This window comes from Rhipicephalus microplus, chromosome 9, assembly GCF_043290135.1.
Source record: "Rhipicephalus microplus isolate Deutch F79 chromosome 9, USDA_Rmic, whole genome shotgun sequence".
NCBI lineage: Eukaryota > Metazoa > Arthropoda > Arachnida > Ixodida > Ixodidae > Rhipicephalus > Rhipicephalus microplus.
In genome coordinates, this window is record NC_134708.1 from 21,699,406 (window position 1) to 21,727,310 (window position 27,905).

General features: G+C 47.8%; 1 protein-coding gene across 1 annotated transcript; it reads right to left on the bottom strand.

Annotated features, from left to right (window-relative positions):
* Positions 1–714: 714 nt before the first annotated feature.
* On the bottom strand, positions 715–27,844 carry LOC119163593 (TATA box-binding protein-like 1). Its single transcript, XM_037415623.2, has 5 exons — positions 27,168–27,844; positions 19,995–20,077; positions 17,502–17,669; positions 13,577–13,671; positions 715–1,345 (listed from the first exon to the last, which is right to left on the bottom strand). Exons 1-5 carry the CDS (start codon positions 27,513–27,515, stop codon positions 1,074–1,076), a joined length of 966 nt encoding a protein of 321 aa, XP_037271520.2. The 5' UTR covers positions 27,516–27,844; the 3' UTR covers positions 715–1,073.
* Between the last annotated feature and the right edge of the window lie 61 nt (positions 27,845–27,905).

Sequence of the window (27,905 nt, forward strand, 5' to 3'; positions counted from 1 at the left end):
GCCCTCTGCTGCCGCAATGGCTTATTGCTCTACCTGCAACCCAACGACGGAGTGAACCAATCGTCGTGGCGTTTTTAAGACCCGATGCCGTGCATTCGGCCTGTAAGCGTGCTTGGGCACGACAATGACTTTGGTTCGGGCGTTTCGGGGAACCACCGACTTCTCTGTGAAAGCAGAGGGGGTGAAGGAGGGGGCGGGAAAGAGACAGCTGCACAGTATGGGCGCTTGTTCCGGGAAGCTTTGTTCCGACGCTAGCGACAAATGTGAGCCCTCGATTCGTTGAGTTTCAGTTGGGGCTTTGTCCATCTCCAAACAACCCTTTGACAAAACACTCCTGTAATCTTCCCAACGCCTTGACCACTAGAAATGTGTGAGAGAGAGAGAGAGAGAGAGAGAGAGAGAAACAAAAAACGTGGGGTTGTCAGAGCGCGGGAATATAGTGGGAAAACACAGGCTCGAATACGAGGAGTCACGACGGCTGGGTAACACACACGAACAGTCCAGATCAGGAAATAGGGACGGCAGATTTGCTGTACGTGACGGAAACGAGCCCATCAACGAAATGCGGAATCACGCTCGTCTGATGCTTCCTGCGACGTCGAGGTAGGAAGCGCCGGACGAGGACGGGCAATAGGGTCACCTTCAGGTTTCAACACAAAAAAAGAAAGATAAAGAAAAACTGGAAAAGGCAGCTTGGAGCACACATTTCCTGCACTGATATGGAGGGACAACAAAGCGCCATCCACCACCCGAGACACTTCTGCCAACTCTTCCCCTTTTTTAAAGCTCCTATCCCAAGAAGTCCAGAGAAACATATTGCGGCACACCACCACATCCCACATGTGATTTGTGACGACTAGAGAGCTGCCACGCACGAGACAAGCCACGCACGCTGGAGGAGGTCGTGGACGCGTAGCAAGCTGCGGAGCGCCAACTTGCTCCACAACATCGGCAGTTCCGGGGCAAGAAACGTCAGTTAGACGTCAATGGGGTGGCGGCGCCATAGAGGAAACCTACTACAGAGGGGAGGGAAAAAAATCAAAAACAACAAAACACCCGAGCCTTGTCCTTGCCTAGTCCCAACTCTCGTCGGAATCGGGGTAGTCCATCAATTCCTCCTCGTCCAGGTCTTCCTCGTCTTCGAAGGAGTCGTACTCCTCGTCGTCGGCCGCTACGGCATTCGCGTGCTGGTGGTGGTGGTTCCGCTGCTGCGGACGATTGTTGGCGTTGCGCTGGGCGCGCAGCGCCATGCGAGCCACGTCTTCGGGCCCCCGCTCTTTCCGGTACTCGTAGACAAGCGGGAAAATCTGTTCGATGGCGCTCTGGACGTTGGCCACACTGGGTGCTGCAGAGGGCACAAGAGTTGCGGGGCTTACAATGAGCTATGCTCTCTTAACACACGGACACAGTTCTCGCTGTCAGGCAAACCAGACCCGTGAACAATAATTAACCCTTTACTTCTGAGTATCGCGGCTTCGCGACATACTGAAAAACTCTGGGCAGACAAGTCACGAAATGCGTTCCACCTTTAATGCCGGTAGTCAAGCACTCACGGGGGATCTAGCTTTCAGTATGAAAAGTCTAGTGCCGCCTAGTGCCATCAGGCATTTTAAGATAGAACCAATTGTTTTGTAGCAGATGACAAAAAACGGGTTCAACAGCTCTTACTTCGCTCTTTCCCACCTGGGTGACAGAAGTTACATTTTAAATAACTTAGTTTATTTGTTGTGTATGTACCCAGGAGGTGGCACACAACATGTTACGTGGTTCTGCAGTACGTTTCTTGTTGCAAGGTCCTCGATTCTGTGGCATATGGAGAACTCGCGGCATAAGTGAAAGTATGCATTAGTGTTGCATTGTAGATAATTTGAACTGCAGAATCATTTGAAGGTTGCTATCCAAAGCTGGAATGTGAAAAAAAATTTTTAGTATGGGGTTTGGCAATTTCATAAGTCACACCACTTTCCCCATGGTAAGAAAAGAGTTAGAAGGTTAACCTGCTTTTACCTCCCAAGCAGAATCATACGCCACTAGTGACACCCTTCATAACACAACCGAATCATGCATCACTAGTGACACCCTTCTTAACACAACAGAATGCCAATACAATATATCCCCTTCAGGCACGAATCATGACGCACTGTCTGATAATGCGTCTAATCGACATAACACCGAGGCATTCAGTATTACATTCCAAGAAATAAAATTAAGGAATGTGGCGCTTCGTGCAAGTTTCAGTAATTAATGTTAATTATCATACATTAAACATTTATTATTCAGCAATTAGTCAGCTTCAATTCTTGCACAACAATAGCCAAATATTAGGTCCAAAATGCATGCAAAGTTTGTATTTGATTGTATTCATTTCGAGTGGAAAAAATAAAAATACTGTTGACGTTGGTTTTAAAAACATAGTACAGTGAACGTTCCTAGAACATGGTAGTGTCTCCAGCAAAGCGATTCTCTGCTACAATATGCAGCAGAATGAAGTTAAATAACTGCTAGTTGTCCACTCAGAGGCCTGCACAAAGGTGTACACTGCATTTAGAGCTATTTGAAAAAACACACACTGCGTAATCCACCTCCATAAAGGGGACATAGACAACAACAAACGCAAGGTATCGTGAATGCAGCATTGCCCATGTTCAACTCGCCACGAGGGCGCCAACCTGGAATAAATGCTCAGGTAAACATGTGCGCCAAATATTGATGGTCTGCATAAAAGCAGGGTTTGCATTGAGAAACACCGAAAATCACTTGCTCTTCTCAATACTGTTTTTAAATGGACAGTGTATGGGCCCAACAGCTAGGGACTGATTTCATTAAATTAAGCATCCATGAGATCAGACGTCACATGACAATGACATAAAAGTCTTGGACAGCACATCGCCTCCCAGCCAAAGCCTCTGCACGGCATTGAGTGCACTCAAGCTGATTAACCGAGAGCACGAAACTCGTCTAATCAGTAACTCTATGTGACTAAATTTAAAGATTTTTTATGATCGGAGACTTGAGAGCCTACAGAGCATCCTGATAAGCTCATACTATGGCAATGTACTATCTGCATCAAATGAAACCCGAACAGTTGCAAGCCTTCACGATGGTATTGTGTGCGCTGTCCACTTATCGCAATAGACAGGCACACATATACAGTCGAACCCCTTTATAAGAGAGACTGAACAGATATAAGAAACAAATGGCTATAAGAGACACCAGTCTCTTATACCCATTATACACTGCCAATAGCCCTCCTCGCTTTATGCTGAAGGTATACACCAGAACACAGTAAGCTCAGTGCTTGCTGCCGTATTAAAAAGCGCGTGGCGCCATCTGTTGTAAGCGCGGCAAAGCAACCCCCTCAACTGCCACGAGAGCAGTCGCTCAACAAATCAAACATGAAGCTTCACATTCAGAGTCCGGCTGTAAGCATGTTTTGCGCTGTGGCAAGGCAGAATTTGTGCTCTAAGCCGGCGTCAACAAGCGCTAGAATCTGGCTCCAACTTACGCTCATGCAGAGCATTTCTATCAATTACCAGTACTGCCAGGCACTCGAAACACACATGCGGTGTAGCAGTGCCAGCCAGAACAAGATTTTAAAATGCTACGGTGACGCCGGCCAAAATCACATGTAGATTCGCCTAGGGACAGTCAAGGCATGTCACTGCACAAAAAAAAAAACCGTGATGCACGTGTTTCGAAGAGCAGAAGCGATAAGGGCGGTCTCGAGTGTATTTCAAACGGCAGCGTGCTCGTTCGCCGAGGCCCATGGCATAACCTGCATGAGGCACTGGCTCCAAAGTTTCGTCGTTCTCGCAATCTAGGTCCTCCAAATCGCTCTTGCCGCATACTTCATTCACAATGCCTTAATCCGTGTACGGTTCCGCGGCGTTTGTTGCGCCGGCGGGTTTGCATGGCCTCACCAACTTCGATATTTCGCAATTCCTTCCGCGCAAATTAACAGCCGTTTTCGCGCTTCCGAACCCGTGTGGAGGGCATGCTGAGCCGAGTGCGAAGTAAGCGAGAACAAGTCCTAAACACGACACGAATCGCAAATTATCAGTCGGTGGGGTAGCGTATGTGCGTGCACTAGACACAGACGATCGGATACAGTCGGTGGCCAACGACAGTACCAGCGATCAAAAATAGGGTAGATGGCCGACCAGTCTTCGAAAGAGCGTTGGCAGTGTGAAAACGGCAAAACAGAGGCCTCGTCTGGCGATGGCCGAATGGAGGTCGAGGCTGCACTAATTTTGTTCGGAAGGTCGCTGGAGAAGAACGACCTCCGATACACATCCATTGTTTGTGATGACGACAGTCTTACTTTCTTGGCTTTTTCTCAAGAAAGAACATACGGTTTCATTCCATTGGCAAAAGAAGATTGCATAAATCATGCAAAAAAGAGGATGGGTTCAGCTCTGTGAACACTTGTAGCAAGAAGTAAGAAAAATCAACCCATTGGAGGAAAGGGCGGCCTGACTCAAGAACTGATTGAAAGACTAACGAATTATTATGGGATGGCCATCCGTGACAACACTGAAGTTGATGACATGCAAAGAACTGTAATGGCGACGTTTCATCACATCACTTCGAGAGATGAAGAGCCGCATCATGAATTGTGTCCGCCTGAACCATTGAGCTAGTGCAAGTACCGTGCTGCAAAAGCTGAAGGCGAGGCTCCACTACCGCACAAGTATATACTGGCAGCACATGTTGCAGCTGCATTGCTGCCAGTCTACCTACGCCTTTGTGGCCCTCAGTTGCCAAGTTGTTGCCAAGGCAAGAAAACCCTATATGCAGCTGAGTCTCCATTCAGTAATTTGGTCTATTCTTCCTAATGAATAAAATGCTTCGTTGATTTCCGCTGAAACAGCTGGTGAATGAGGCCATCTGCAAGTACAACTCTGGCACTCTCCATTCTTATCGAGAGTTTTGTGCATCGCTTGGCCTGAAACCTGGAAAGCACTCCATTCACAGAGCTGCAAAGGAGGATCAAATACAGAAAAAAAAAAGCATCAAAAGCTCACCAAAGCAAGCATCAAATGCCTAAGAGGCCCCGCATCACAAAGGACACCAAGAACGATGATCCCAGTGCATTTTAGATAAGTGGAGGCAAGGAAAAACTTCTCGAGCCATTTTCTCAAAAGTGTTTTTTTTGCCTACCTGCCAAGATTGTGCAGCCATTTTCTTTGTAACCGTTTGGCCTATACTGCTGGTTCTTTTTTGCCCAATTACTTGGACTTCAATGTACGTCGTGACATACTTTCTTTCTTAGTTTGACTCTGTAATTTCACGATGCGACTAGTTGTTCACCCCTAGGGTGTGCCAAGTGTGAAGGTTGCAAAAAGAATTGCAATAAAAGAATTTTGTGTAGCAAAAAAAATTAAAGCAGGCATGTGATGACACTCGGCATATATTCAGCTGTACAGCAAAGATTCTTTTAGCCTTCTAGTGCATTTTTTAAACTTTCCAAGCACTGTGCAAAGTGCTAAGGACTGCAAATAGTAAACAATTTTTTAAAATAAAAAGTTCTGAAGATACTTCTCTGAAACTTTTGTGGAAGCATTAGGAAGACATGCTGAATATTTGTGCCAATTTTCATCAACATCTGCAAAGTTTTGAGAAAGTAGGTTTTCCAAAGCCACATCCTTAAGTGGGGCCGTTATATGTGGGCTCGACTGTATATCCTAAGACGGTCAAGTGCAGCGTTTTTTGTTGCGGACGGAAATCTGTGTAATCGCAAAATACCGCACCAGCACAATTCCCGCGATGCGCTGTGAACTTCATAGGCAGCGCTCAGCAATCTTTTCCTCTTGTGCTGGTTGTTGTCACACCAGATGATAGCACAGTGGTACGCAGATGACATTTTACAAGTGGGCGCAGCCTGCACAGGCGTGCTCGCTCCCAGAGCCAGTGCATGCCATGCTAGCAAGGCGCTTTGGCAGTTTCTGACAAATTATGGCGTCTCTGGGAGCGAGGGTATACCGCCAAAGGTACCCGGGAGCGAGATAGGCATGCTTTCGTCTATAAAAGGCGAGAATTGCTGCCCGGAGCATGCCTCTTATAAAGGGATTTAACTGCACGTGCAGAGCTACAGAACAGGACATGCGCACCTCTCAATGGCAATCACTGAATAGCGCGCATTATACCATCGCAATGGTTTGCTGGTGTTCGGGTTCCATTTGATGCAGACAGTACGTCGGTGTTGCAGGGTGTTGTGCCACAGACATGTTCCTCGTTCGGGAGCAAGTCTCGCAAGATCTAGCCCTGTTTCGACGAACTGTCTCCCCCCCCTCCCAGCGCCGCCTTCTGTGCAGGAGAACCGTGCAGTCCGGGGATAACGTCGTTTCCTCCGCCGAACCACTTTGCAGTTCCGGGTATGGCTACGTCTCCCCCTCCGAGCCCGAGAACTGGTCGGAGAGAATGGACCAAAGACGCTATTTAAGGCCGAGCCGGCCCCATGTTAAGAGGATTTTGCCCCAGCCGACGTTGTCGTGCTGGCCGGCTCTGTGAAACGACAACCTGCTACAGTAAACGCTACTTTTGTTGCTGTTTTCCAAACGGATTGTCTCCCTGTTTCACCTTCGGGCTAAGGCTTCAGCGAAGTCCGCTCGACGGTTCGCCGCTCTTCGCCACCGCTACCATCGCGACAGAGCAAATTCTTAACAGTGGTTGGCAGCTTCGGGATACGATATCCTACGTTTGGCACGCCGGATCAGACCCCTGTTCTCAACGTTTTGCTGCTCTGGGACCCGCTACCCCGATCTCAACGGCTGAAAAGTTGGATCGGATCTCCGAGCACGAGGACGACCGCCGTGATAGCGTTTGGCTACGCTGCGATACGCTAGCCTGTTCTCATCGTTCGGCAAGCTAGGACAAGCAACCCCGGATCTCAACATTGACAAGTTGGTCCGGATCCCTGAAGGCCTGATACTGTTCGAAGGCAGCCACGGGTTGGACCATCGTCGGCTACTTTGGTTGGGTGAGTGCCCAACGTTTACTGTTCATTTCGCCAGACCTCTCTAGCACAGGCAGATGTTAGGAGAGCGTTTTGTGTATTTTTAGTTGTAATTTAAATATTCACCTGCTTTAAACCACGAGATTAGTTTTAAAGTACGGTGAATATCAGTAGTAGAGCATCACGAGGGACGAGATCGCGATGGAGCAGTACCTGGTGCAGGACCTCCTCGAAATTTGTCGAGCCATGGGGATTTCCACCGGGTTCGCTAAAACAAGGGAAGCGATTCTCGAGGTGATGCGGGCAGAGAATGTGACGGCTGAGGAAGCTGACGAGTTTTGGGAGCTCATCTGTGAGGAACAGCGGAAGGCCGAAGAAGCTCAAAGGCGCGAACAATGGAAGGCCGAGGAGAGCAGAAAAAGGAGAGAGCATGCTCTCAGAATGGAAGAGCTTGATCATAAAATTCAAGTGATTAAGTGGCAGCGAGCACAATACCGGCTCGGGCCCTTCAGAATGGACGACAACATCGTGTCTTTTCTCGTTAGTTTTGAAAGGGTCTGCGACGATATTGGTGTTGGGCGAGACTTATGGTCGGAAAAGCTTGCCACGTTGCTTCCGTGCAAAGTCGCAAGCGTTTTGGAGTGCTTATCCACCGAGGAAGCGCATGACTTTGATAGGGTTAAATACGCTTTGTTCCGCCACTTTGCTTCAATGAGTACTACCGACTGCGAAAGTGGAGCGTACAAATACAGCGCTGAAGCGCGCAGCAAAGCGCTAGAAATTGAGGCCCATCGCAAAGCGCAGGACGCCGATGTGCGTCAGAAAGAGCGAGATGAGGCGCGGCGTAAAGTGATCGAGGTGGAAGCGCGTGAAATTGAGGCTCGCCGAAGAGCGCTAGAAGTAGAAGCGCGTCGAGAAGCGCGTAAAGATAAGGCATGCCGAAAAGCTTTGGAAGCTGAGGCCCGTCGCGAAGCACAAGCCGCAGAAGTGTGCCAGAGAGAGCGGGACGCCGAAGAGAGTCGCGAGGCGCTAGAGACGGAGCCGCTTCGCAGCGCACATGATCCAGATGCATCGCGTCAAAAAGAGCTTGACGACAAGTCGCGTCGTAAGGCGCTACAGGTTGGAGACTGTCGACAAAAGCTTGAGCAGGATGCGCTGCAGAGTAAATCTCGAAAAAGAGAGCATGAGGCCGACTTCGAAGGCCGTAGAAAAAGGGCTATCCACGACAGCGATAGACCCCCACCGATTGAAAGCTCTGTAAGCGCCTTTGTTAGCCTTAAATTAATCGGGCCTCCCGTTACGCCACAGGCAGAGACCGCTAGCACCGGGCGCCAGGAAACGCTAGCCAACAAATTGGGAACTTCGACTCCCCACAAAGATAAGTTGCTTCAGCCGCATAGAGTTTTGGCAGAGCCTGTCGAAGGCAGTGCACTTCTGAATAAGTGTGTCGGGGCTTCCACCATTCCTAGCCATTCGAAGAGAAAAAAGCGTCGGCAAAAGCGTAGCGCGGAAGAGACGAGAGGCATCAAACATGTTAAAGCAGCTGTTAAGTGCTGTGACGTCTTCATTCGCTACGCCAGGTTCAGGGCTAGGCGTAGGATCGCGAAAGGGCCCTGCAGGAAACGTTTGAAGCTCAGACCATCACTGAGATGGAGATTAGGCGGGAAGCACGTCAACAAAGACCAAAATTCAAGGAAATTGGAACGCCGAAATCACCGCCTGGTCTCATCCTTTTCTCTGCCTTGTAGATGCAAGCAAGTGGGGAAACGTTGCGAGCGCTTGAGCTGTAACACAAGCGATTTTTCCCCACCGTGGCGAAAGGGTCACTGGTCGAACGGGCGGCGTAAACGAGGCAGTGCAGATGCCCCTTTCTTCGAGTTCAGCGGCTGCGGGTCAAAAGTCGCTGCTACTGAGTTCGGCGAACAGGTCGATTCGTCGTCCTTTTGTCCAGACCGCAACCCTCAGAAGCTGTGGAATGCGCGACTCCCCAGAGTTCGCCTGAGAGTGTGCCGCCTTGCTAATACGAAGAGTGTATTTTTTGTATTTAAATTTTGAGAATAACCTTTTCTAATTTTGTCGCCCTCCTATGAGCTATGAGTGCATCTGAATTTTTGTAAGTTTTGCTTTCCTTTCAATTGTAGAAGCAGGCATTGATATGTTTGTTTGATTAATTTTGTTTTCATAATATTTCAAAAGTAACAGTTAGTGTGTTTTAATTTAACAGAGAAGGCTGAGAAAAAGGCCTGTTTAAAATACGTTCTTTGTTTGGCATTACGTGTTGGTAGGCGCCCGTCAGTGTAGGTTAACTTTGTTTTGTTTAACGTGTGCAAGTTTGATTTTTATTGTTATTTTCTTACCTTTTCAAGTGCGTTTCATCTTGTTGTGATAATCATTGGCTGCGCGCATTGAAGTGAGAGCTTGAGGAGAACGAACTTTGTCAAGTTTGACAATCTTATGCTTGCAGGCGACGAAAATGTGCGTGATTCGGGAGTTCTTGGTGTTCTAAATTGTAGATTCGGGGCCAAATTGAGTTAACCTCGGCAGCTTCGATCGTCCCTAATCTGCCCGGGTCACAATCGAGAATCGGTCACGAAAAAAAAAATCTGTTTAGTTTAGCAGTGTCATGCACTGTAAAGGAGTGTCCACATTATGTATTGCTCCTCAGATACATTGCTCGTGATGCTATTTTTTTTAGCTCAGTTAAATCTCGAGGAAATATTTTCGTTTCTGCTGGTCTGGCGATTTGATCAGCATTTGGAGGGTGCTTGCTTTGGCCGGAGTGGTTCGCCTTTGTGTTCGACTCCGTCGTTCCAGTGAACCTCTGCAGGCCTATGGAAGTCTCAACGGGCGGAGAGAGCGGAACGGCTACCGATGGTCAACCAGCATCCCTCCTTCCGAGCCGCGCTGACGGCTCAAAACTCCGGATGCATTGTCTGGCGGCGGGGGTGCTGTTGTGCCACAGACATGTTCCTCGTTCGGGAGCAAGTCTCGCAAGATCTAGCCCTGTTTCGACGAACTGTCTCCCCCCCCTCCCAGCGCCGCCTTCTGTGCAGGAGAACCGTGCAGTCCGGGGATAACGTCGTTTCCTCCGCCGAACCACTTTGCAGTTCCGGGTATGGCTACGTCTCCCCCTCCGAGCCCGAGAACTGGTCGGAGAGAATGGACCAAAGACGCTATTTAAGGCCGAGCCGGCCCCATGTTAAGAGGATTTTGCCCCAGCCGTGCTGGCCGGCTCTGTGAAACGACAACCTGCTGCAGTAAACGCTACTTTTGTTGCTGTTTTCCAAACGGATTGTCTCCCTGTTTCACCTTCGGGCTAAGGCTTCAGCGAAGTCCGCTCGACGGTTCGCCGCTCTTCGCCACCGCTACCATCGCGACAGAGCAAATTCTTAACAAGGGCTTCTTAAAAAATGAAGAATTCTTTATATGCAGCGGAAGCTCGTTGCAGCAATATAAGGCAAATCATACAGTCGAATCCCGGCACAACGAAGTCCGCTTCAACGAAATTTCCGCCACAACGAAGGTTTTTCCATTCCCCGTCGATGTCCCATAGGGTATATAATGCTTCGAAATTCCCTCCAATACGAACTACTTCACGGCAGCATTTCCACTTCAACGAAGTTTTTTGCGAGACAGGCAGGAGCAAAATTATTCAAATTACAGCTTACTGAAATTCTCAAAAGTGTTTTAATGCCTTGACAAACCATGCACCTTAATAACATTTAAAAAAAAAAAAACACACACACACACAAGATGTTGCTCAGAGCGTGCATACTGGGTGCGACGGTGACTCGCTGCGCAATGTAAACAACACAAAGCCGCCATACATACCGCGATAGTGATGGCGATGCAATCAATGCAACGCGCTCTCATGTAGATTCAGAAGAAACGTCGGAAACGTTTTAAATCGTGTCTGTGTACAAACAACACGCATTAATTTGATTTTTATAGTATTTTTAATCATCTTTATAACGTTTGTGAGAATGGTTTCAATGTCAGGAATTTCCAATTTATGTGTACGTATGTACGTACAAAATTGGAGATGCGAGGCAAATCCCGGTAGAGTGCGACGATGCGTTCGGACGACGGCTTCCGCTTCCGGCGGCTTGACTAGGGCTAGCTTCTTCACAACGTGCGATCGCACGCTTTGGTCATTGTTTGATTGTTTCCCGAAGGTGCAGTAACGCGATCAACGATGGCGCAGCCGGCGAAAAAGCGCAAGTTTTTGTCGCTCGAAGACAAGGCTCGCATCATCGCACAGGCTGAAGCTGGAAAGAAGAAGGCACTCATCGCTGAAGAGTTCGGGATTGCGGCGAGCTCTCTGTCAACTATATTGAAGAGTAAGGACGCGATAGGCAAAGCTCTAGCTTCAGGGACGTCCGGTAAGCATAAGAAGGTGACCCAGCGAGTGCACGAAGCCTTAGACAAGGCTGTTTACACCTGGTTCGTGGAGACGCGGGCCAAAAAAATTGCCCTTAGCGGCGATATTGTACGGCAGAAGGCGCTGGATTTTGCCTGCATGCTCGGCATTGATGATTTCAAGGCCAGCGTAGGTTTGCTAAACAGATTTAAATCCCGCCACAGCATCATCGGCAAAGTGTTGTGTGGTGAAGCCGCTTCGGCGGATAAAGACGGCGCCGCTGCGTGGATGTCGGCCAGCCTTGGAAGCATCCTTAAGGGCTACGCATCATCGGACATATACAATGCCGATGAGACCGGTCTATTCTAAGAAATGTTACCGAACAAGACCCTGGATTTTAAGGGGCTGCGCTGTCAAGGAGGTAAACACAGCAAAAAAAGGATCACCGTGCTACTGTGTGCCAATATGGACGGATCAGATCAGCGACCGCTTTTGGTCATTGGCAAAAGCGCAAAACCGCGCTGCTTCAAAGGAAATCGGCGCCTTCCAGTGAAGTACGTGGCCAACAGCTGGGCGTGGATGACCCGTGCAATTTTTGGAGAGTGGGTCGAGGAATTCGACCGGGACATGGGCAGGCAAGGCCGCAAGGTTTGTCTGCTTTTAGACAATTGTTCCGCACATTCCATTGAGGACACGGAGCTCGAGAACGTGCAGCTCAAGTTTTTGCCACCGAACTGCACGTCCATCATTCAACCCCTCGACCAAGGGATCATCCAAAGCGTCAAGTGCGCGTACCGCAAGCGCCTTATCCAAAGGCTGATTTTGAACACTCGGTTGGGTCGCGAAACTAAAATCGACTTGTTCATGGCGCTCCAAATGATCGCTGCTTCGTGGTGCGAGACGGGGAGCGCCGTAGTCGCGAACTGCTTTCGCCATGCCGGATTCGCAGTACAGTGCGCCGAGACTTCCGATTCTGCGATTGAAGCTTACAATGGCGACGCAGACCGCGATGAGGACAGGTTGCTGGACCAGGACGAAGAAATCGCAGTCGCTTGGGCAGACCTGCAGGAAAGTGATGTGCCCGCCGACGTACATATCAGCGAGTTCTTGCAAGCCGACTCTTGCTTGGTGGTGCGCGAGGAAATGACGGACGCAGACATCATAAAGAGCGTCCAGGAAGATGGTGTTTCGTCGGACGATGATGACACAATTGCGCAACGCGATCCCGCACTACCACCGACTTCACAGGTGTTGGACGCATTCGATATCATCAGGCGTTGCATCGGGTCGCAGGACGACGATGAAGCAATGGCTCTACTGGCAGCGTGCGAAAGTCGTGTTGTGCCATCGCTTAACAAGAAGCGGAAACAGGCGAAGTTGAGCGATTTTTGGCATTAAAGCTTGTTCTTTTGCTTCAGCAAGTCCCGTGTCACGTATGTATTTCATCATATCGCGACAACGAATTTCCGCGATAACGAAATTTTGCGCCCGCCCCGTCAATTTCGTTGTAGCGGGATTCAACTGTACCTTCAACTCTGCAATACCACTTTCCCACTCGGATTGCTTCTACACTGAGCCAACCACGCAGCCGCTTCACTAAAACAATCGGAGGCCAAAAAAGAAAACAGGTAAGCGCATTTTCGGCTGGAAAGGATGAAGTACTGTAGTAATGTAATCACACGTCGGTTGTGCTCTGGGCTCGGAGTAAGTGCGAGCACCTCAGAGCACCCCAGGTTGGAGTGCAGGACTATGAAAGAACTAGCTGTACTTATTGAGAGCGCTCGTAATAATCATAATTTTAATATTAATTTACATAGTTGAACATCTCAAAAGCACAATAGTTCGGCCAGCTGGGGTTCTTTGGCATGCCCCTAAAATCTAAGTATACAGGCTTCGAGCAACTTCGTAATTTGATACCGTAACTTCTGGATCAGAAGTCGAGCGCCACATGTCCAAAGACCAACTCAACAAACGTTCAACTCTATTAATGTCTATGTTTGTCATCCAACCAGAACAAAAGAACAAAAAAAAAAAAAAAAAGGTTCTGCTCTATTGTACACCATTGCATGCCCCATACGCGACGCTGATACGAAGATACACGCAAGGATCGGTGGTGCACAACAGCCAAGCCGTTCAATGTTTCCTACTCATTGACCACACAGCGATTGCTATTGGTTGCCTGATGCAAGCCATGGCATTTCGCTGCACAGCCTGGGGTTGGCGGGACAGTACAAGACAAGTGCACAGATTTGACAGCCTACCTGTGACTGTGATGCTACCCGTCGAGAATATTTTCAAGGTGGCCTTCAGATCTTTGATCTTGTACGTGACTCCTGGATGCAACTCTGGCTCATAGCTGCAAACAGGGAGGAAAACTTGGATTACGAATCCTCCCAAATTTGGAAAGAAATCAAAGATGACGGGCAACGCAGACTGTTTCAAGGTAATACCGTACTTGCCCCTGCATAAAGCCCACGCCTGTGTGGGATCTGCACCCCCAACACTAACTCAATGAAAAGAAAATGCACACAACCCCAGCACACAACTGACACTCCCACTTATTTAAAAGAACATTCTCACTTTTTTTTTTACACAGGTTATACGTGAGAAAATATGGCATGTCAGATGCCGGAACCTCTACAAGACTTACTCAAACCCCCAAGACCTTTCACTTACGCAATTTCGCCTGTATATTTTATTCACAACAGCAAACGAAATGTTCGGAAATAATGCAGTCAGATGCTCAAGACAAGCAAATTTGTACAAGTGGAGGAAGCAGAAATCTCCTTTAGTCTTTCTTGCAATAACTGAGTTTCGCAACTGAGCACAGAAATAGAAATGCAAGAAGAAACAGTAGGCTAACTTGCTCAAACTGCATCCTAACTTAAGTGCCAACTTTTTATTTGAAAAATCACATTGTGGGCGCTTTACATCATCTGAAATTAGACAACGGTGCAGACAATATCACTGTCATTTTTCATAAAAGCACAAGCAATAATTTGCTCAAACCATTTTTGTTCAGCTCTGCGTGCATCCGACTTCATATCGAGAATGCCTACTTTATTATTTGCTTCCGAATTAATCCTCAAAAGCTCGTTTGGAAGCAAGGCATGACGAAAGACGAAAAAAACAGAAACACTGGCACCACTTTAGGGCACACAGAATGTGACAAATCAGTTTTGACAATGCAAATTCCAGATTCAGATATTTAATGCCACACAGTAAACACAATAATGATTATTTTGATGTATTATCGGAACATAAAAGTATGTCTACGAAGTCTAAAATGTACATTGGTTAGACCGGAAATTGCTGCTGTTTACCAAGCATGTGGGCCACCATTACACGATAGTGATGGCAATGAGACTGCCCTGCTTTTGCCACTGGTTTTCTTCTGAGCCACAGACAATCCGGAGCTGAAGCTTAGTCGCTCAGTTTCTGGCTGTGAGGATTCGAGAAAACTGGCAACGACGAAGGTGCGGGAGAAGGCATGTGCGATTACGAGGCAACTGTGCGCCAATCAGCTGATGACTTGCGGTGGCCCATAGAAGTGGCGTGCCACGATTGGGCCACGTGTGATCATTACGTGGCGGTAGGCTTTGTGGCTGGGGACGAGCAGAAGCAGCTGCAGACGGAAGACAGCGGGCCGAAGCGTCGGACGCAGGCAACCCAGGTTCCGGCCAGGGAACGCGGCTGTTCACGCTACTGCCGTCCAACTACCAGCTGGAGTGACGTTGCCGGCACGAGTACTGCATTTCGGGGCGCGGCCTGGCCTGCTGTTCTCTTCCTTGCCGAGGACATCGCGGATCTCGGCGAGACGTCTCCGTAGTCAGACATTCAGCACAGCGACGTACGTGGCCTGGCTAATGGTCACGATTGCGCCGAGCATCGCGTCTCGATGCAAGCTGTTCGCTGGACGGGCTGGCCATTTTACACGCATGGAGCATCGCCTCTCCGATGCGGGTTGACTGCTCCGTAGTCGCACCCACGCCGTCGAACGCCGTCATCACCAGAGCATCGCACATCGGCAAGTGAGCGCATTCTACAGCGCCTTTCCACCGCCTCCTGCCCTGCACCTTATCGGCGTCCGTCGTACCGCCGATCTGGCCCTCAGTTAGTGCGGAAAGGAGCTCGAGGGTAGAGGCCACGAAGGCAGACGAAGCGGTGCGCCGCTCGAGAGGACGAGTTCCTGGCAGCGTTCCTGAGCCGGACGTGGGACCCGTACGTGTCGGCCAGGTCGAGCTCCGGTGTGTCTGTTCGAGGTCGAGTCCGTCGGCCTGTACAAGGTCCAAGGGCGGGACCTGCTGAACGGCTCCTGCCGGGGTACCGTGTCCGGGAGCAAGTTCGTGGGCGAGGCCTACCGGGTGTGGTCCTCGTGAGCCGTGGCCTGATCCTGGACCTCAGGAGTTGAGACCCTGACTGCTGGCTTGGCCGCGACGTCCGACTCAACGGCGCTGCACACGGTAGCGCATCCGTGTGCCGTCAGCCGTTCCAGCCGTGCCACCTTTGCCCTCGCACACGTCGACGACCGCATCATGTCGGGACGATGGGGACCCAAACTGTGAGACAGCGGTTTCTTCTTACGAACCGAGAACTATAGGCGCTGGACACCGAGTTAGCGTAGCCGCGAACTCTGCGCATTTTAATGGCGGTCCGACTCTCGTGCATGTTGCGTGATGCTTGGCGTATAGGGTTGGATATATAGTTTTATTTTCTCCTGTCACTTCCTTCTCTAGTGTACAATATAAAGCTTCTTTTGTTCGCTGAAATTGTTCATGTTAATTCCTTTCTCGTTCGCTATAGACAAACATAGCGACGAACGTCCTTAACCATCACACTGGCACATCCTACACGCTGCTGCTGGGTGCAATTTTCAATTCAACGAAATTTTTCCCGCACCCTGTTGGGTTTCATTGTGGCAGGGTTCAACTGTACGAGAGATTGGGCTGAAAATGTTTGCAACCAAAATTCGCACTAACAGAGCTTTTTTATTTACTTGTAAGCCATGTTTATAATTTACTACCTTGCGACACTAGTGCTGAAAATAAACAAAATTCTAATTTCAGTTTCGTATATTCTTATCGTTATGTAGAAATTTTTTGCATTGCCTGCAAACCCCCTCCTGCAAGTTTGCCATGTGGCCCCCTTCATGTCAGCATTGTAAGACCCTGCTACAGTGTACTAGAATATACTGAATAGAGGTTCCAGGGAGCGATCACGAGCGACCCTTGTCACAGTGATGGCACGAGATAGCACCACCAGAACATAGGCTCTATTAAAATGGTGGCGTGCGATGAAACGCAGCACGGAATTGTCGATCTGTATTTTGGTGCATGCCACGTAAATTAATGCCGCTACTCAACAGAACATCCTGGCTCATTTGGCATACGTATTGTGGTAGCGGCTTGCAAAATCGCCTCGCATGCAACAATGCGTCATGAGAACGGGACTGTGTACGTTTCAGATGCTCCGATCACGATGCCGATATGCCCAAATTTAGCTCAGTTGTCGTACGTTAGTCTTGCAGCATCAACGCATACAAAATATTGAAGAAAAACTGTGAAACTTCCACGTTAGTTTTACATCGTTCCATATCGAACATCGTAATCACAACCCGAGAGCCCAGAACGTGCTCTCAGCCTGCAAAAGGAATCAAGAAGTTTCACTAATGCGTAATGAGCTCGTGCTTTTATGTCAAACCTTCGTAAAGTTCTCGAGCAGTGGTGTCCCCGCTTCTCCACTGGATCTGAATTTCATTCAGATACAGCTCACATTTGTGTGAATGGCGATGGGCCGGTAAATGTGCCCCATCTTTACCTTTTAGTGACTGTGTTGGCATGAACATGCCAACATAGCAACTAGTTGGCTACGTTAACATAAAAACCATTCTGGGGCCCGCTTCAGTGATCTTGGAAACTAGACTTGCGACTGTGTGCTATGAAATAGTCTCCAAATAACTAGCAGTCACGCACTTGGGCAAATGAGGTTTTCTGTTGTGGTAAGTGGTTAGTTAGTCACTCATTGCAATAAAAAAAAAAAAAAAACACCAGATGCGAATTTCGTGTGTCAACACTCCTTCAACTTGTGCTGCACGAGATCACAGACACATGATCCAGTAGTTTAACGTTCAAGAAGTTTAGCCACATCCCTTTTAGTGCGCCCTAACAAGTTCGGAGATCCACTCGCCTGGCAATGGGCCGGTTGCTTTGGGAGAATGGAATGAGTTTGATGGCGAATGGCATGGTGCAGGTGCCTAGCACATTCACCACCCGGTAGTTCATGAACTTGACCCGGAAGCCCAGCTTCTGGAGGATGCGCGCGTAGCGCCGTGCGGCCAGCTTGGCAGTTTCCTCGCTGTAACACACACAGGGCGAGGACAGGCGTGAACACTTGCAAGAAAATACGGCAGTAAACGAGCACACATAAGAGACAGGAGACGCTATTGAATTAAAATGGCCTGGCACCCCAGTATGGCTCTAGATTTACTTCAACTAGGCTGCACAGCTGGAATAAAATTTAGCACACAGATTTTTTAGTATCACTTTGGTTTTCGAGGCCCGAAGGGCTATGCCCTCGACTTGTGGTGTTAAGTCCAATGCTACTGCTGAAAATTATAGCCCATAAAATACACAAGGAAGGCAATGCGCAGCTAAAGTGCTATATCAAACAGGGTTCATGCTCGTTTACATGATGAAAATTGAAAGATTTTCAAGGACTCTCGAGGCTATGTGCTTTAATTGCATTGCAAGTAGCAAAGGTAATCACTTGCTGTATGATACAAGTTACAAACCTTTATTCATATAGTAAAAACTAAGGAACAGTAATTACGCAACAGCTTGTTGTTTTTTCTAAATTTTCATATCAATATCCACTATCTCCTGCTGCTTGGTTTTGGCAGTCTTTCTAAGGCTGTTTGACTTGATCATGCATGTCGGGTCATTAATTGTCTCCTCCTTTTCCGCACATGAGTCTGCTGCAATTGTTAATTCCTCACCAGTAGCTCCTAGATTCTTTCCTTTTTTTTTGTAAGGATTTCGACCTACTCCTTAAAGCAACATTACTTTTTCTGTTTCTCATCCTCCTGTTCCGGCCTTTTCAGAGTTTCCAGAAATGCACAGTGTTGGTTCAGGCAGAAGCTTCTAATGTTCACAATTCTTTTGGGATGGGCACATTTCATGTGCCACCTGCTACAGTTACGACATCCCAAACAATGCACTATGAAATATATGACAATGTTTATTTAAAAAAAAAAGAAAATCGAAGAATTGTTCATGGATTTGCAAAAACTCCAGCAGTTTCAAGGCCCCGAGAACAAACTTTTCAAGTTCAATGGCTTTCGAGGACCCGCACGAACCCTAATCAAAGCACCGCCTCCCTTGTGTTGTGTCCTTCATGCACTTTCACAGCTTTTAGCTATGCACCATCTCGCCAAAGTGCCCGTGTCAACACAGCAGCTCGTAAACTGTAGCCATGAAGCAACCCGTTGCAATGCCAAACTTGAATGGCAAGATACTGAACAAGGATGCCTATGCAGGCTAGTTGGTACTTCACTGTAATAATTGGGTGTAGCGCCGCGTACAAAATTGTAAGAAGTAGTAGTTGACAGGAAAGAGTGCCTCTTTTCTGTCAACTACTTCTCACACAATTTTGTACGTGGCGCAACACCCAATTTATTGCGTTGAATGGCACGCTAACACTTGCCCACGTATGCACTACCCTCAAACCAAAACAGGGAAGTCAATGTGTCTCACAGATCCTTGTCATAACTTACGTCCCGCTAACCAGTAAAAAGCAGATAAGCACGACAAGAGCGCAACAGTGAATACCGATATCAGTGCCTGGCGTGAGTGCAGCTGAAGTGGCGCTTTGGAAAAAAAATAGATAAATATAACACTCCCGTTATTTCCATTGTTCGTTAGATCCGGCTGAATGATATATTCAGTCAAACATTTCAATGATTCCTCAACATTTTTCAATTTTAAGGATAAGGTTTTATTAAATGGCCAATAACGACCCAGCAGTGAAAAATTTGTGATGAAGAGATGACTACACACTTGAAAAATGTAAATGTACTGCCGCAAAAAATATTGCTAATAAGCGGGCTAATAAGTTGCATTCACTGCAACTATTCCGCCTCGTTCCAATTTCTCGCTCGGCCTCACCACGCTCCATCGTCATGGAAGGTAGACATACCGTGGCACTCCGACTGCGCCCCACATCGGAAACGTTACACGTCAGCAATTACACCAAAGTTGCACAGCAAACAACCTAGAAAGGCTTCCTTCACATGTAGCTCGTGCAAGTTACTCCAAGGCGGAGTGGCGAGCAAGTGCAGTGCGAGGCCCTGACAAAGTAAACAAACGGGTGACTGGTGCGACAACCGAGAGGCCAAAACAGCTTCACTACGGTGCCAAGGCGCAGTTTTGTAGTCTACAAGATCAGCGATACCCAACGTTGCCCATAAGCGACGTTACGTCCCTTGAAGAATGAAGAGGTGTGATAAGGCACAGAAGAGGAGCACGTGAATTGTTTACAAGAGTGCTTGCAGGGCATGCAGCAATGTGATAGTTTCAAAATGTGTCTGCCATGGCATTTTGTACGAACATGGTTGCGAAAGCGGTGTACCATAACCAGCAATCTAATGATTGGTGTGTGTTGCAGTGGCAAGTGGCGACTTACCTGGTGGCACCAGTACAGGTGACCTTCCCCGAGGACCACATGCTGGCCGTCGTGTAAGGTGTCCTAATCTTCATCGTGAGCATCTGCCAAAGACGTAAAAAGAAAGGTGTCACTTTTGATTCGCATGTACAAACGTTTATCACCAAAGAGTTGAGTTTGTGCCAAACACCGGCAAATGCACAGATTGTCGGCAGACCACCCTGTAAGTGTACCGCATGGAGCCAGTGCAATTCGATAACATTTGGAAGGTACCACAAATCAGTGCATCTCGTACAGTAACGACATAATGGTTCGTGTTTATTAAGGCAGTCATCTCCCACTGTCACAGCATCCACTATCTTTTTCAAGCACTCAGTATTTATGAAGGAACACAAAGGCGAAGCAGTGAATCTACTAAGATTGATAAATGGTATCCCGACAGACTATGAAGTCTCAAGGAAAGTACGAGAGTCATTGTAACACGGTAGTAATTGTAACAAAAATGTAAAGAAATTGAAGTGGACGAAAAGGCAATTCGCTACAGCAAGGGACCTGATCTTAAACCTCTTGTAAAGCATCTGCTGCGCTAACAATCGAGCTACAGAGGGAATCGTCTTCAAGTACACTTCGTTTGGGTAATTCCAGATATCGTACATGTTTCAAAGGAGGATAAACGAGGACTTACAAGGACCCGTCACACCTTTTTCTATCAATTAAAAACAGCATCGAAATGAGGATTTTTTTAATTTACAGTAACAACCTTCAGAATTCTAAGTTTATACAACTTATATACATACAGTTGAAAATCAATTTTAATTATCCCTATGCTCGAAGTACTTTTTTATATCGGGAAGTTCCCAAATTGAGAAAGGCATTTTTCGGTCCTTTAAAAACTAAAATTGTAGCAGAAAAGGGCTTTTCAGTATTTCAAAATCTAAAACTGTGACACAGAGACACCCAAAATCTACCACGGCTTTGTATTTTCGATTAACTCTTGCGTGCACATGTAAAAGGTCCATTCAGTTGCCTCGAACACTGAGCCTCCCATATGTGGCCGGAGCAATGCATGCCAGGTAGACGGCCATGCGAAACTATTGACATGCAGGCAAAATACAAGGACATGGAGAGGAAATGTAGCGATTATGTGAGCAGGGGCAAGAACGAAAGCTGCGAGGAGACAATCGGTGTCTTATGTCGCATAAATCATCAACAAAAGCACACAGCAGTGTTCCTGTGGGACCAATGACAGTGACTATAAACCACTGCTACCCACAGCACTATCTGGTACGTAGCAGTGCTACTGACTATAGAACCTACTGTTTGGTGTGAATGTGCAGCACGTAATCATTTCGGAATAATTTCAGGCTCATTACTATAAATGATAGTTGCCTCTCATGACATACCGTTAGAGGCACTGCTTAAAAAATACACCTGTGTGAAAATTAACAATTAGACCTTCTTTTAACTACTTTACTTTAGAAAAAACTTTGCTACACCGGTTTTGGTCTCAAGTTAATTGCATTAATCCAGGTTCACGACAGTACTGAACCTTAAAAATACTTGCCGGGGAATGCAAATTTCTATCCTAGATTGGGCATAACGTAAAATCTGGCTGTGTTATATGACCGTTTCAACAGCATTATTACTCTAAAAAGCCTAGCTCTGATGCCACCTAAAGCAGTTCCCAACATGCACCAAATGTTCAGGACAGGTAATGAAACTTCGCTAATATTAAGCAAGGCTTTGCATCATTACAGTGTACTAACCACATGCAACACTCGATTGGTAAAAAAGTAGCATAAACGCAGGAGACTTGTCAAGAGTGATGTCATAAAGACTAATAGAGAGAGAGAGAAATGCAAGATGCATTAAATGGGAGAGAAACGGGGATTGATATGAACAATAGGATGATACGCGAAGAACCACAGCACATGCAAACTCACTCAGGCATATTGTTTCTGAAATGGAAAGTTTTCCCCATTAACGCTAGTCTATGACAGAAAGCGGAGCCTATTGTGGACGTCAGACTGCACAGGCACCGAAATTTGAGAGATTTTCAAGGACAGAATACGCATTCCAGGACCTTCAAGGGCCTCAAAAATGTAGTTGTCAAATTCAGCAATATTCCAAGGTTTTTTGAAGGATCTGAACAAGCCCTGTATAGTTTCCAAGCATGTAGACTTGGGAGTGTGGGCCAGTACTGCTTTGAAGACATGAGACAGAGTATAAAACAATTTTCGTTTTTTTTTTTGCCAGGTGGAAACATTAAGCAAGTGATATCATTTCACAAGCTGGCAGGTGGCCAATGAACCCTCGCATACAGCCTGAAGTATTATGCCCAGCTAAGGAAGGCCTCTATTCAAACCACCTTGAAGTGGTCAGTTAGTTATCGCCACATTGGGTTTACAAGGTGTGCGAGCATGTTTGTGCATGCATGGAAAGGGGGGGATAAAAGAAACCCCAGAGGGTACTTGCCTGAATGAATTGCTAGAGAACTCAATGATTATTGGATTGATATTCTAATGAAAACATGAAGACACTATCCATGAATTAGGCAGTTACGGTATTGTAGAAGTATATACGGTAGAATTCTGTTATGAATTGTCGTTGACGTCATCGTGTGTAGGTAGTGAACAGGAGAGGCACCTTAAGAAGACTATAGAAGCTTCACATAAAATATTTGTGACAAAGTTGGCCGACAAGAAGATCCTATTGGACGTTCATCAAACTACACGCATTTTCTCTTTTTTTTTCCCTCCCGCAAATCGTTACCAGTTCTGCAGAAAATGCATTCGCACACACGGGTATTCACCTGCAGTGGTCATCGACTCTTGATCAATAGCCTGTTTGTATCAAAACGCCGCCGTCGATACCAAACAGCCATTTGTTTTTTTAGAGAGTTCCTTCGGGGACCAACAGAATGGCAACAACCCATCACCCGGGGACATCCGTGACCCTCACAATGTATAGTTTGCAGGTGACATCGTGGACGCAAAACATGGCGCCAACATTGTGCCTTCCATGTTGCCGAGGTGGTATAATCACGCAGCAATTAACCTGCTTCAGTGTGATAACGGCGTAGCTTGAATGTCATTGGGCCTCTGTACGTGAATAACGAAGGAACCAGCATGCGATGCACTGATAACATTAACGGGACATCAGGAACTTCGTGTCCCACCACGTTGGTGCGCCAACGTGGCTCACTGAAGTCAGTGCAAGCCATCTACACATGCAAACGGAACCCTAAGTGCAGACGCCGTGAGTAAGCATTACGACGAAAACCTCGACATCAATTCGTCAAACCCTTTCGCTAAGCCCCGTGCACCCTCACCGATACAATTGCATGTCACAAAGTGACGGCAGAGTCAAGACCAAGTTTTCCTTTCCATTACACGTGTAATATAGTATCCTAGTTTCATAAGTGTTGTGAGTACGTAATAAATTTGCAGTTCTCGGGTTCTAGCTACATGCCAATACCACGACATGATTACGATGCAAGTTTTATCCTGAAAAGGGCAGGGGAGGGGACTCTGAACGAATTTTGACTGCCCGGAGTAACTGAACACGCACCTTAATTGAAGTACACTGTCGAAGCACCAGCGCGGGAATCGAACCAACACCCACGGCTTTAATAAAGCCGCTTAGCTAGCTACTGCGCGCTGGTATCTGAATCATTGCTTCGCAGCTGCAATGAAACAGACTTGTAACACCACCCAATGTTTTACACTGCTTTAAGGATCATCAGCTTCCTAAACGCCACCAGTTTATTGGCAGCGTCATGTTTGCCGCCATCGTCAATCCCCCCCCCCCCCACCCCCGCAAAAAAAAAAAGGAGAAAAATCTGGGGTTATTTACAGAGGCCGAACACACTTCCATTTCTGACACAATGTATACAATTCCACCATAAATAAATCCCGTAATCTGACTTACAGACAGAAATACCGGGGGCACGCCTGTCGAAAAAAAAGAAACGGAAGGCCGGATGGCGCGCAACGATTTTGACCCCCACTCCACCCCTCATCTCGGCTCCAACCTCGCCGGAGGGAGAGGTCATCGCACCCACGACCGAAGGGGAGGCATGATGCTACTGCTCCAGCGAAGCGAGGACGCGACCCGCGCGCACATTCGTTTCAAGAAGGCGCCCCCGCTAAAAAAAACAAAAAAAAAACATTCACAAATACTACACGGAACGCCATCATCCCACTTCGCAGTTGGAAGTGGCGCGCTTTTTGCTACAAGACAAGTCATTTGTAGCGAGCGTCGCGTCTTGCTTGTCCCCTCGTCGTCGAAAAGTGCGTTAACTAACCACCAGCTTTCAATCCTCTCGAACACCGGGCACCAGGTTCGCGGACTGCAGTCGGCGCCGCTACACAACCGCAGCAGTGTTTTTTTTTTTTTTCGCTTATTTTCATTTTAAACGTCATTGCGTGCAACATGTTCTGTGCGCTTCTCGTTCACCTGCGCGGTGCCCTCCCCCCCCCTTTTTTTTTTATTTAAGCCACCACCCAAACCACCTTTCCGGTGGTGAACAAAAGAGCGGGGATCGCGAGGGAGGAGGAGAGACGCGGTCAGCCACGAAAGGACGCGATACAAGTTAAAACAAAACGCGTGCAAAAACAAAAAAACGGACGCGGACGAAACAGTGGGTGGCAGATCGTATAAAAAACATATTTGTCGGTCGATAATAATAATTGACATTTTTTTTTTACCAGAATCTGCGTCAAATTTGTTCAGCAATAAATTGATGTTTATCTTAGTAGCGGTAGTTCGCGCTTCAAACGGATACTCTTAACCCCACTTTCAGAAGTAAAAAAAAAATTATGGAAATTATGCGATTTCAGTCACCAAAACCACGTTGTGGCTAACTAAAAGGGCACGCCGAAGTGAGGAATTTCATTTTAACTATGCCCATCTGGTGTTGCCTAAACAAGATTTTTTTTTTTTGCAGTTCACCCCTATGAAATGTTTATTTAAATTATAACATCACGATATTATCCCGGAAAAAACAAGTTGCCGGCAGTTTTAGCTCATTGGCTGCCCGTGACCATGTGGACTTATCTGCCGGCACATTTCTGGTGAGCCTGTCTTGCCAGCTTGCTGTATTTTTTTTAGCTTTGAGCCGTCATTTAGCGACACTGATCACCATTGTCAAGGACCTGAGCTTCCCCGACTTAACCTAACCTAACGCGCCCCACAGGCGTTGTCCAGGCAGTGTGCAGCTAGCTCGCAGTGCCACTTGTCTCAAGTGTGCTTCACGTCGTGAGAGGAGCATCTCTGAGCTGGACAAGACAATATATCACGCCCAAGTCGTATTCCTCTAGCCTCGCCGTTCGGCAACACCAGACCAGCCTCGGCGTACACTCCCCAGAGAACGTCACTCGAAACCCTCACCCGATCGGTTTGACACACTCTAGCGGCTGTATGGACACTACCTTTACAATATCCCAATTCCACGATCAAAAGATTCACGCAATGACGCACCTACCGCCATCGGAAACGGTGTATACGTTTTCGTTGCGGAATGTCGACTCTCGTCTTCCCGAGAATTTCCGCAGCTTCTCCGGTAATATCGAAACAAAAGCCTGGCATCGTCTCGCCTTTCTCGCGATTGGATTCGCATTCCTTTCTTCTTTTTTTTCTTTCTACAGAGACACCTTCGTTCATGACGCAAGAACAACGGACCACGAACAAAGAATACGGAACGTATTACAGGCGGGGGAGGGAGAGATAGTTTCCAGAACATTCGTCGATCTAAATCAAAACGCGTCGTGGGTATCCCGCGAAGAAAAATGTGAAAACCTTTACAAAAACGCGGAGGCGGACAAAGAAGCGACGCTCGTGCGTCAATTCGAACACGCAAAAATGCCCCGAGATCTCGCACCTGAGAGCTATCAAAGGAATTTTCAACGAGGTAGCGGCAGCGAAGGGCTCCGAGGGAGGACGCAGCCCAGACTTCCGGAATCGGTTTTCTAAAACAAACGCCCAAAAAAAACGAACGTATCGGTGCGGCACTGCGACAAACCGACACAGCTAGCTCGCGCTTTTTTTTTTTCGTGGCCTGTATCTTCGCCGGTACAGCAATGCCCGCTCGTTCATCACAGATAAACGTCACAGCGTAGCGAGTTTTAAATCGGTAAAGATTTGATAACGGGACGATTAGGGCGGGGGGCTAACGCCATCAAAAAGGTCAGCGACGCAGCCAATTCTTTCTGTGGTCGATCCCCACCCCCGAACTAATCGCAGTCGATTACGTAACGCGCAGCGTTTCAGTCTGAAAGTATGGTTGCTACTGTCCTAATTAGCTTATCGAAGCCCGTTAAGACAACTGGTCGCACCTTTGTTACACGATTAACGGGCTGTTTTTTTTTGTTTATTTAGTTACGATTCGGTGGGTGGCCTTCATTTCGGTCAAAGTATAACCGATCGTAGCAGTGATCGCAACGCTTCGCGTACTTTTCTTGAAAAGCTTCTCAACCGAAATGCACCTCGCTAACAACGTAGTGTGGGTGTTGAAACGATGCAGGCGAGCACAATGGAACAGCGGGCCCGAATAGAAAAAAGGATCAGCGTTTAAAACCCGCGTTTGCATCGCTTCAACATCACGCCGCGTCCGTGGTAAATAAAAGAAACCGCGGCCAAGTAGGTTGGGACGAAAGACCGTATTTTTAGAAACGCCGGGATGATCCATGGGTGGCGGGGTGGGCAGGATGGAATGGAAAAATTAAAAACGCTCGCGTTACGGTAGCGAGTACGATAAATAACGCGGGATGTACGTGAGGTCGCTATAAATTAAGCAACGCACACTGAAAAGGAAGGCGCGATTGGATGCTCGGTGGGGGGTGGCCGATGCGAGGCGGGCACTTGCGCGAGAGAAATATAAAACAAATATCCGCGATCCCACTGATCGTTTAAACAATGCCCAATCGTCATCGCCGACAGACGTGCCGTGGCCTGCAGCAGAACCGATTCCCAAGGTTTTTTTCTCTCTCTGTTACGCCTTATTATTTTATTTTTTTTGCGGCGCGCTTTCTAGACAAAGGCCTGCGTCGGCTGCGCCGTGCAGGCACAGGAAGTGAACCGCGTTACCGTGGCTAGACACACGCACGAGTTAACTGCATGCCCATCAGAGACAAAAAGCGTTTTAAACGAAACGAAAAAAGACAACACAATTAAGGACAGCGGCCCCAGACTTACGCCGTTCTCGCGTCGATACTCAACGTTGGAGGCCGTCAGAGCGATCTGACGCAGGTTGAGATGGCAGCGCACGCTGAAACTGCAAACCACGTTGTTTATCACAATGTCGATCACGGGGCTCGCGTCAGCCTCGGTGCCGCCGGCGGCGGCAGGTTGCTCCATCACCTCCGAGCTAGCGACCACCACATCCTGCTGTCCCGCCGACTCGAGCTGTTGTTGCTGCTGCGAAGGCGTCGATGGATCTTTGGCACAATCCGTCGGCTCGCTGGACTTGTTGACCACGTCTTTCGTTGACGCCGAGAACTGGTGAAAGGTGAAGTTGTTGTTCCCTTGGCTGAGCGTGGCCATCGCCCACCGCCACCGCAAAAAAAAACACCACCACTGCACCCTTTTCCTGTTTTTTCTTTTCTCTCTTTTACTTAGCGGGACCCCGGCGACTGTAGGAGAGCTGTCGTTTGGGCGCTAGGCCTATGCGTAGGCCTAGCCCAAACTCGCAGCAATACGGGCCGCCTCACTGTTTCGCGCCAATTGAAACGTCGCCGCCCGAAAATGAACAAATTTTCGAGCTTCCCGAAGCGTCGCGACGCCTTAACGGCGTGCCGACACTCTTCAAAAAGGCGTGAAATCAATCGCAAACGCGCGCAACTATCGGAGATTCGCACTACGCGTCTGCTAGCGGTGTGCTCGGGACGCGTTCTGATTGGGTATTTAAGTGGAGATTTCTTGTCCCCCTGGCGT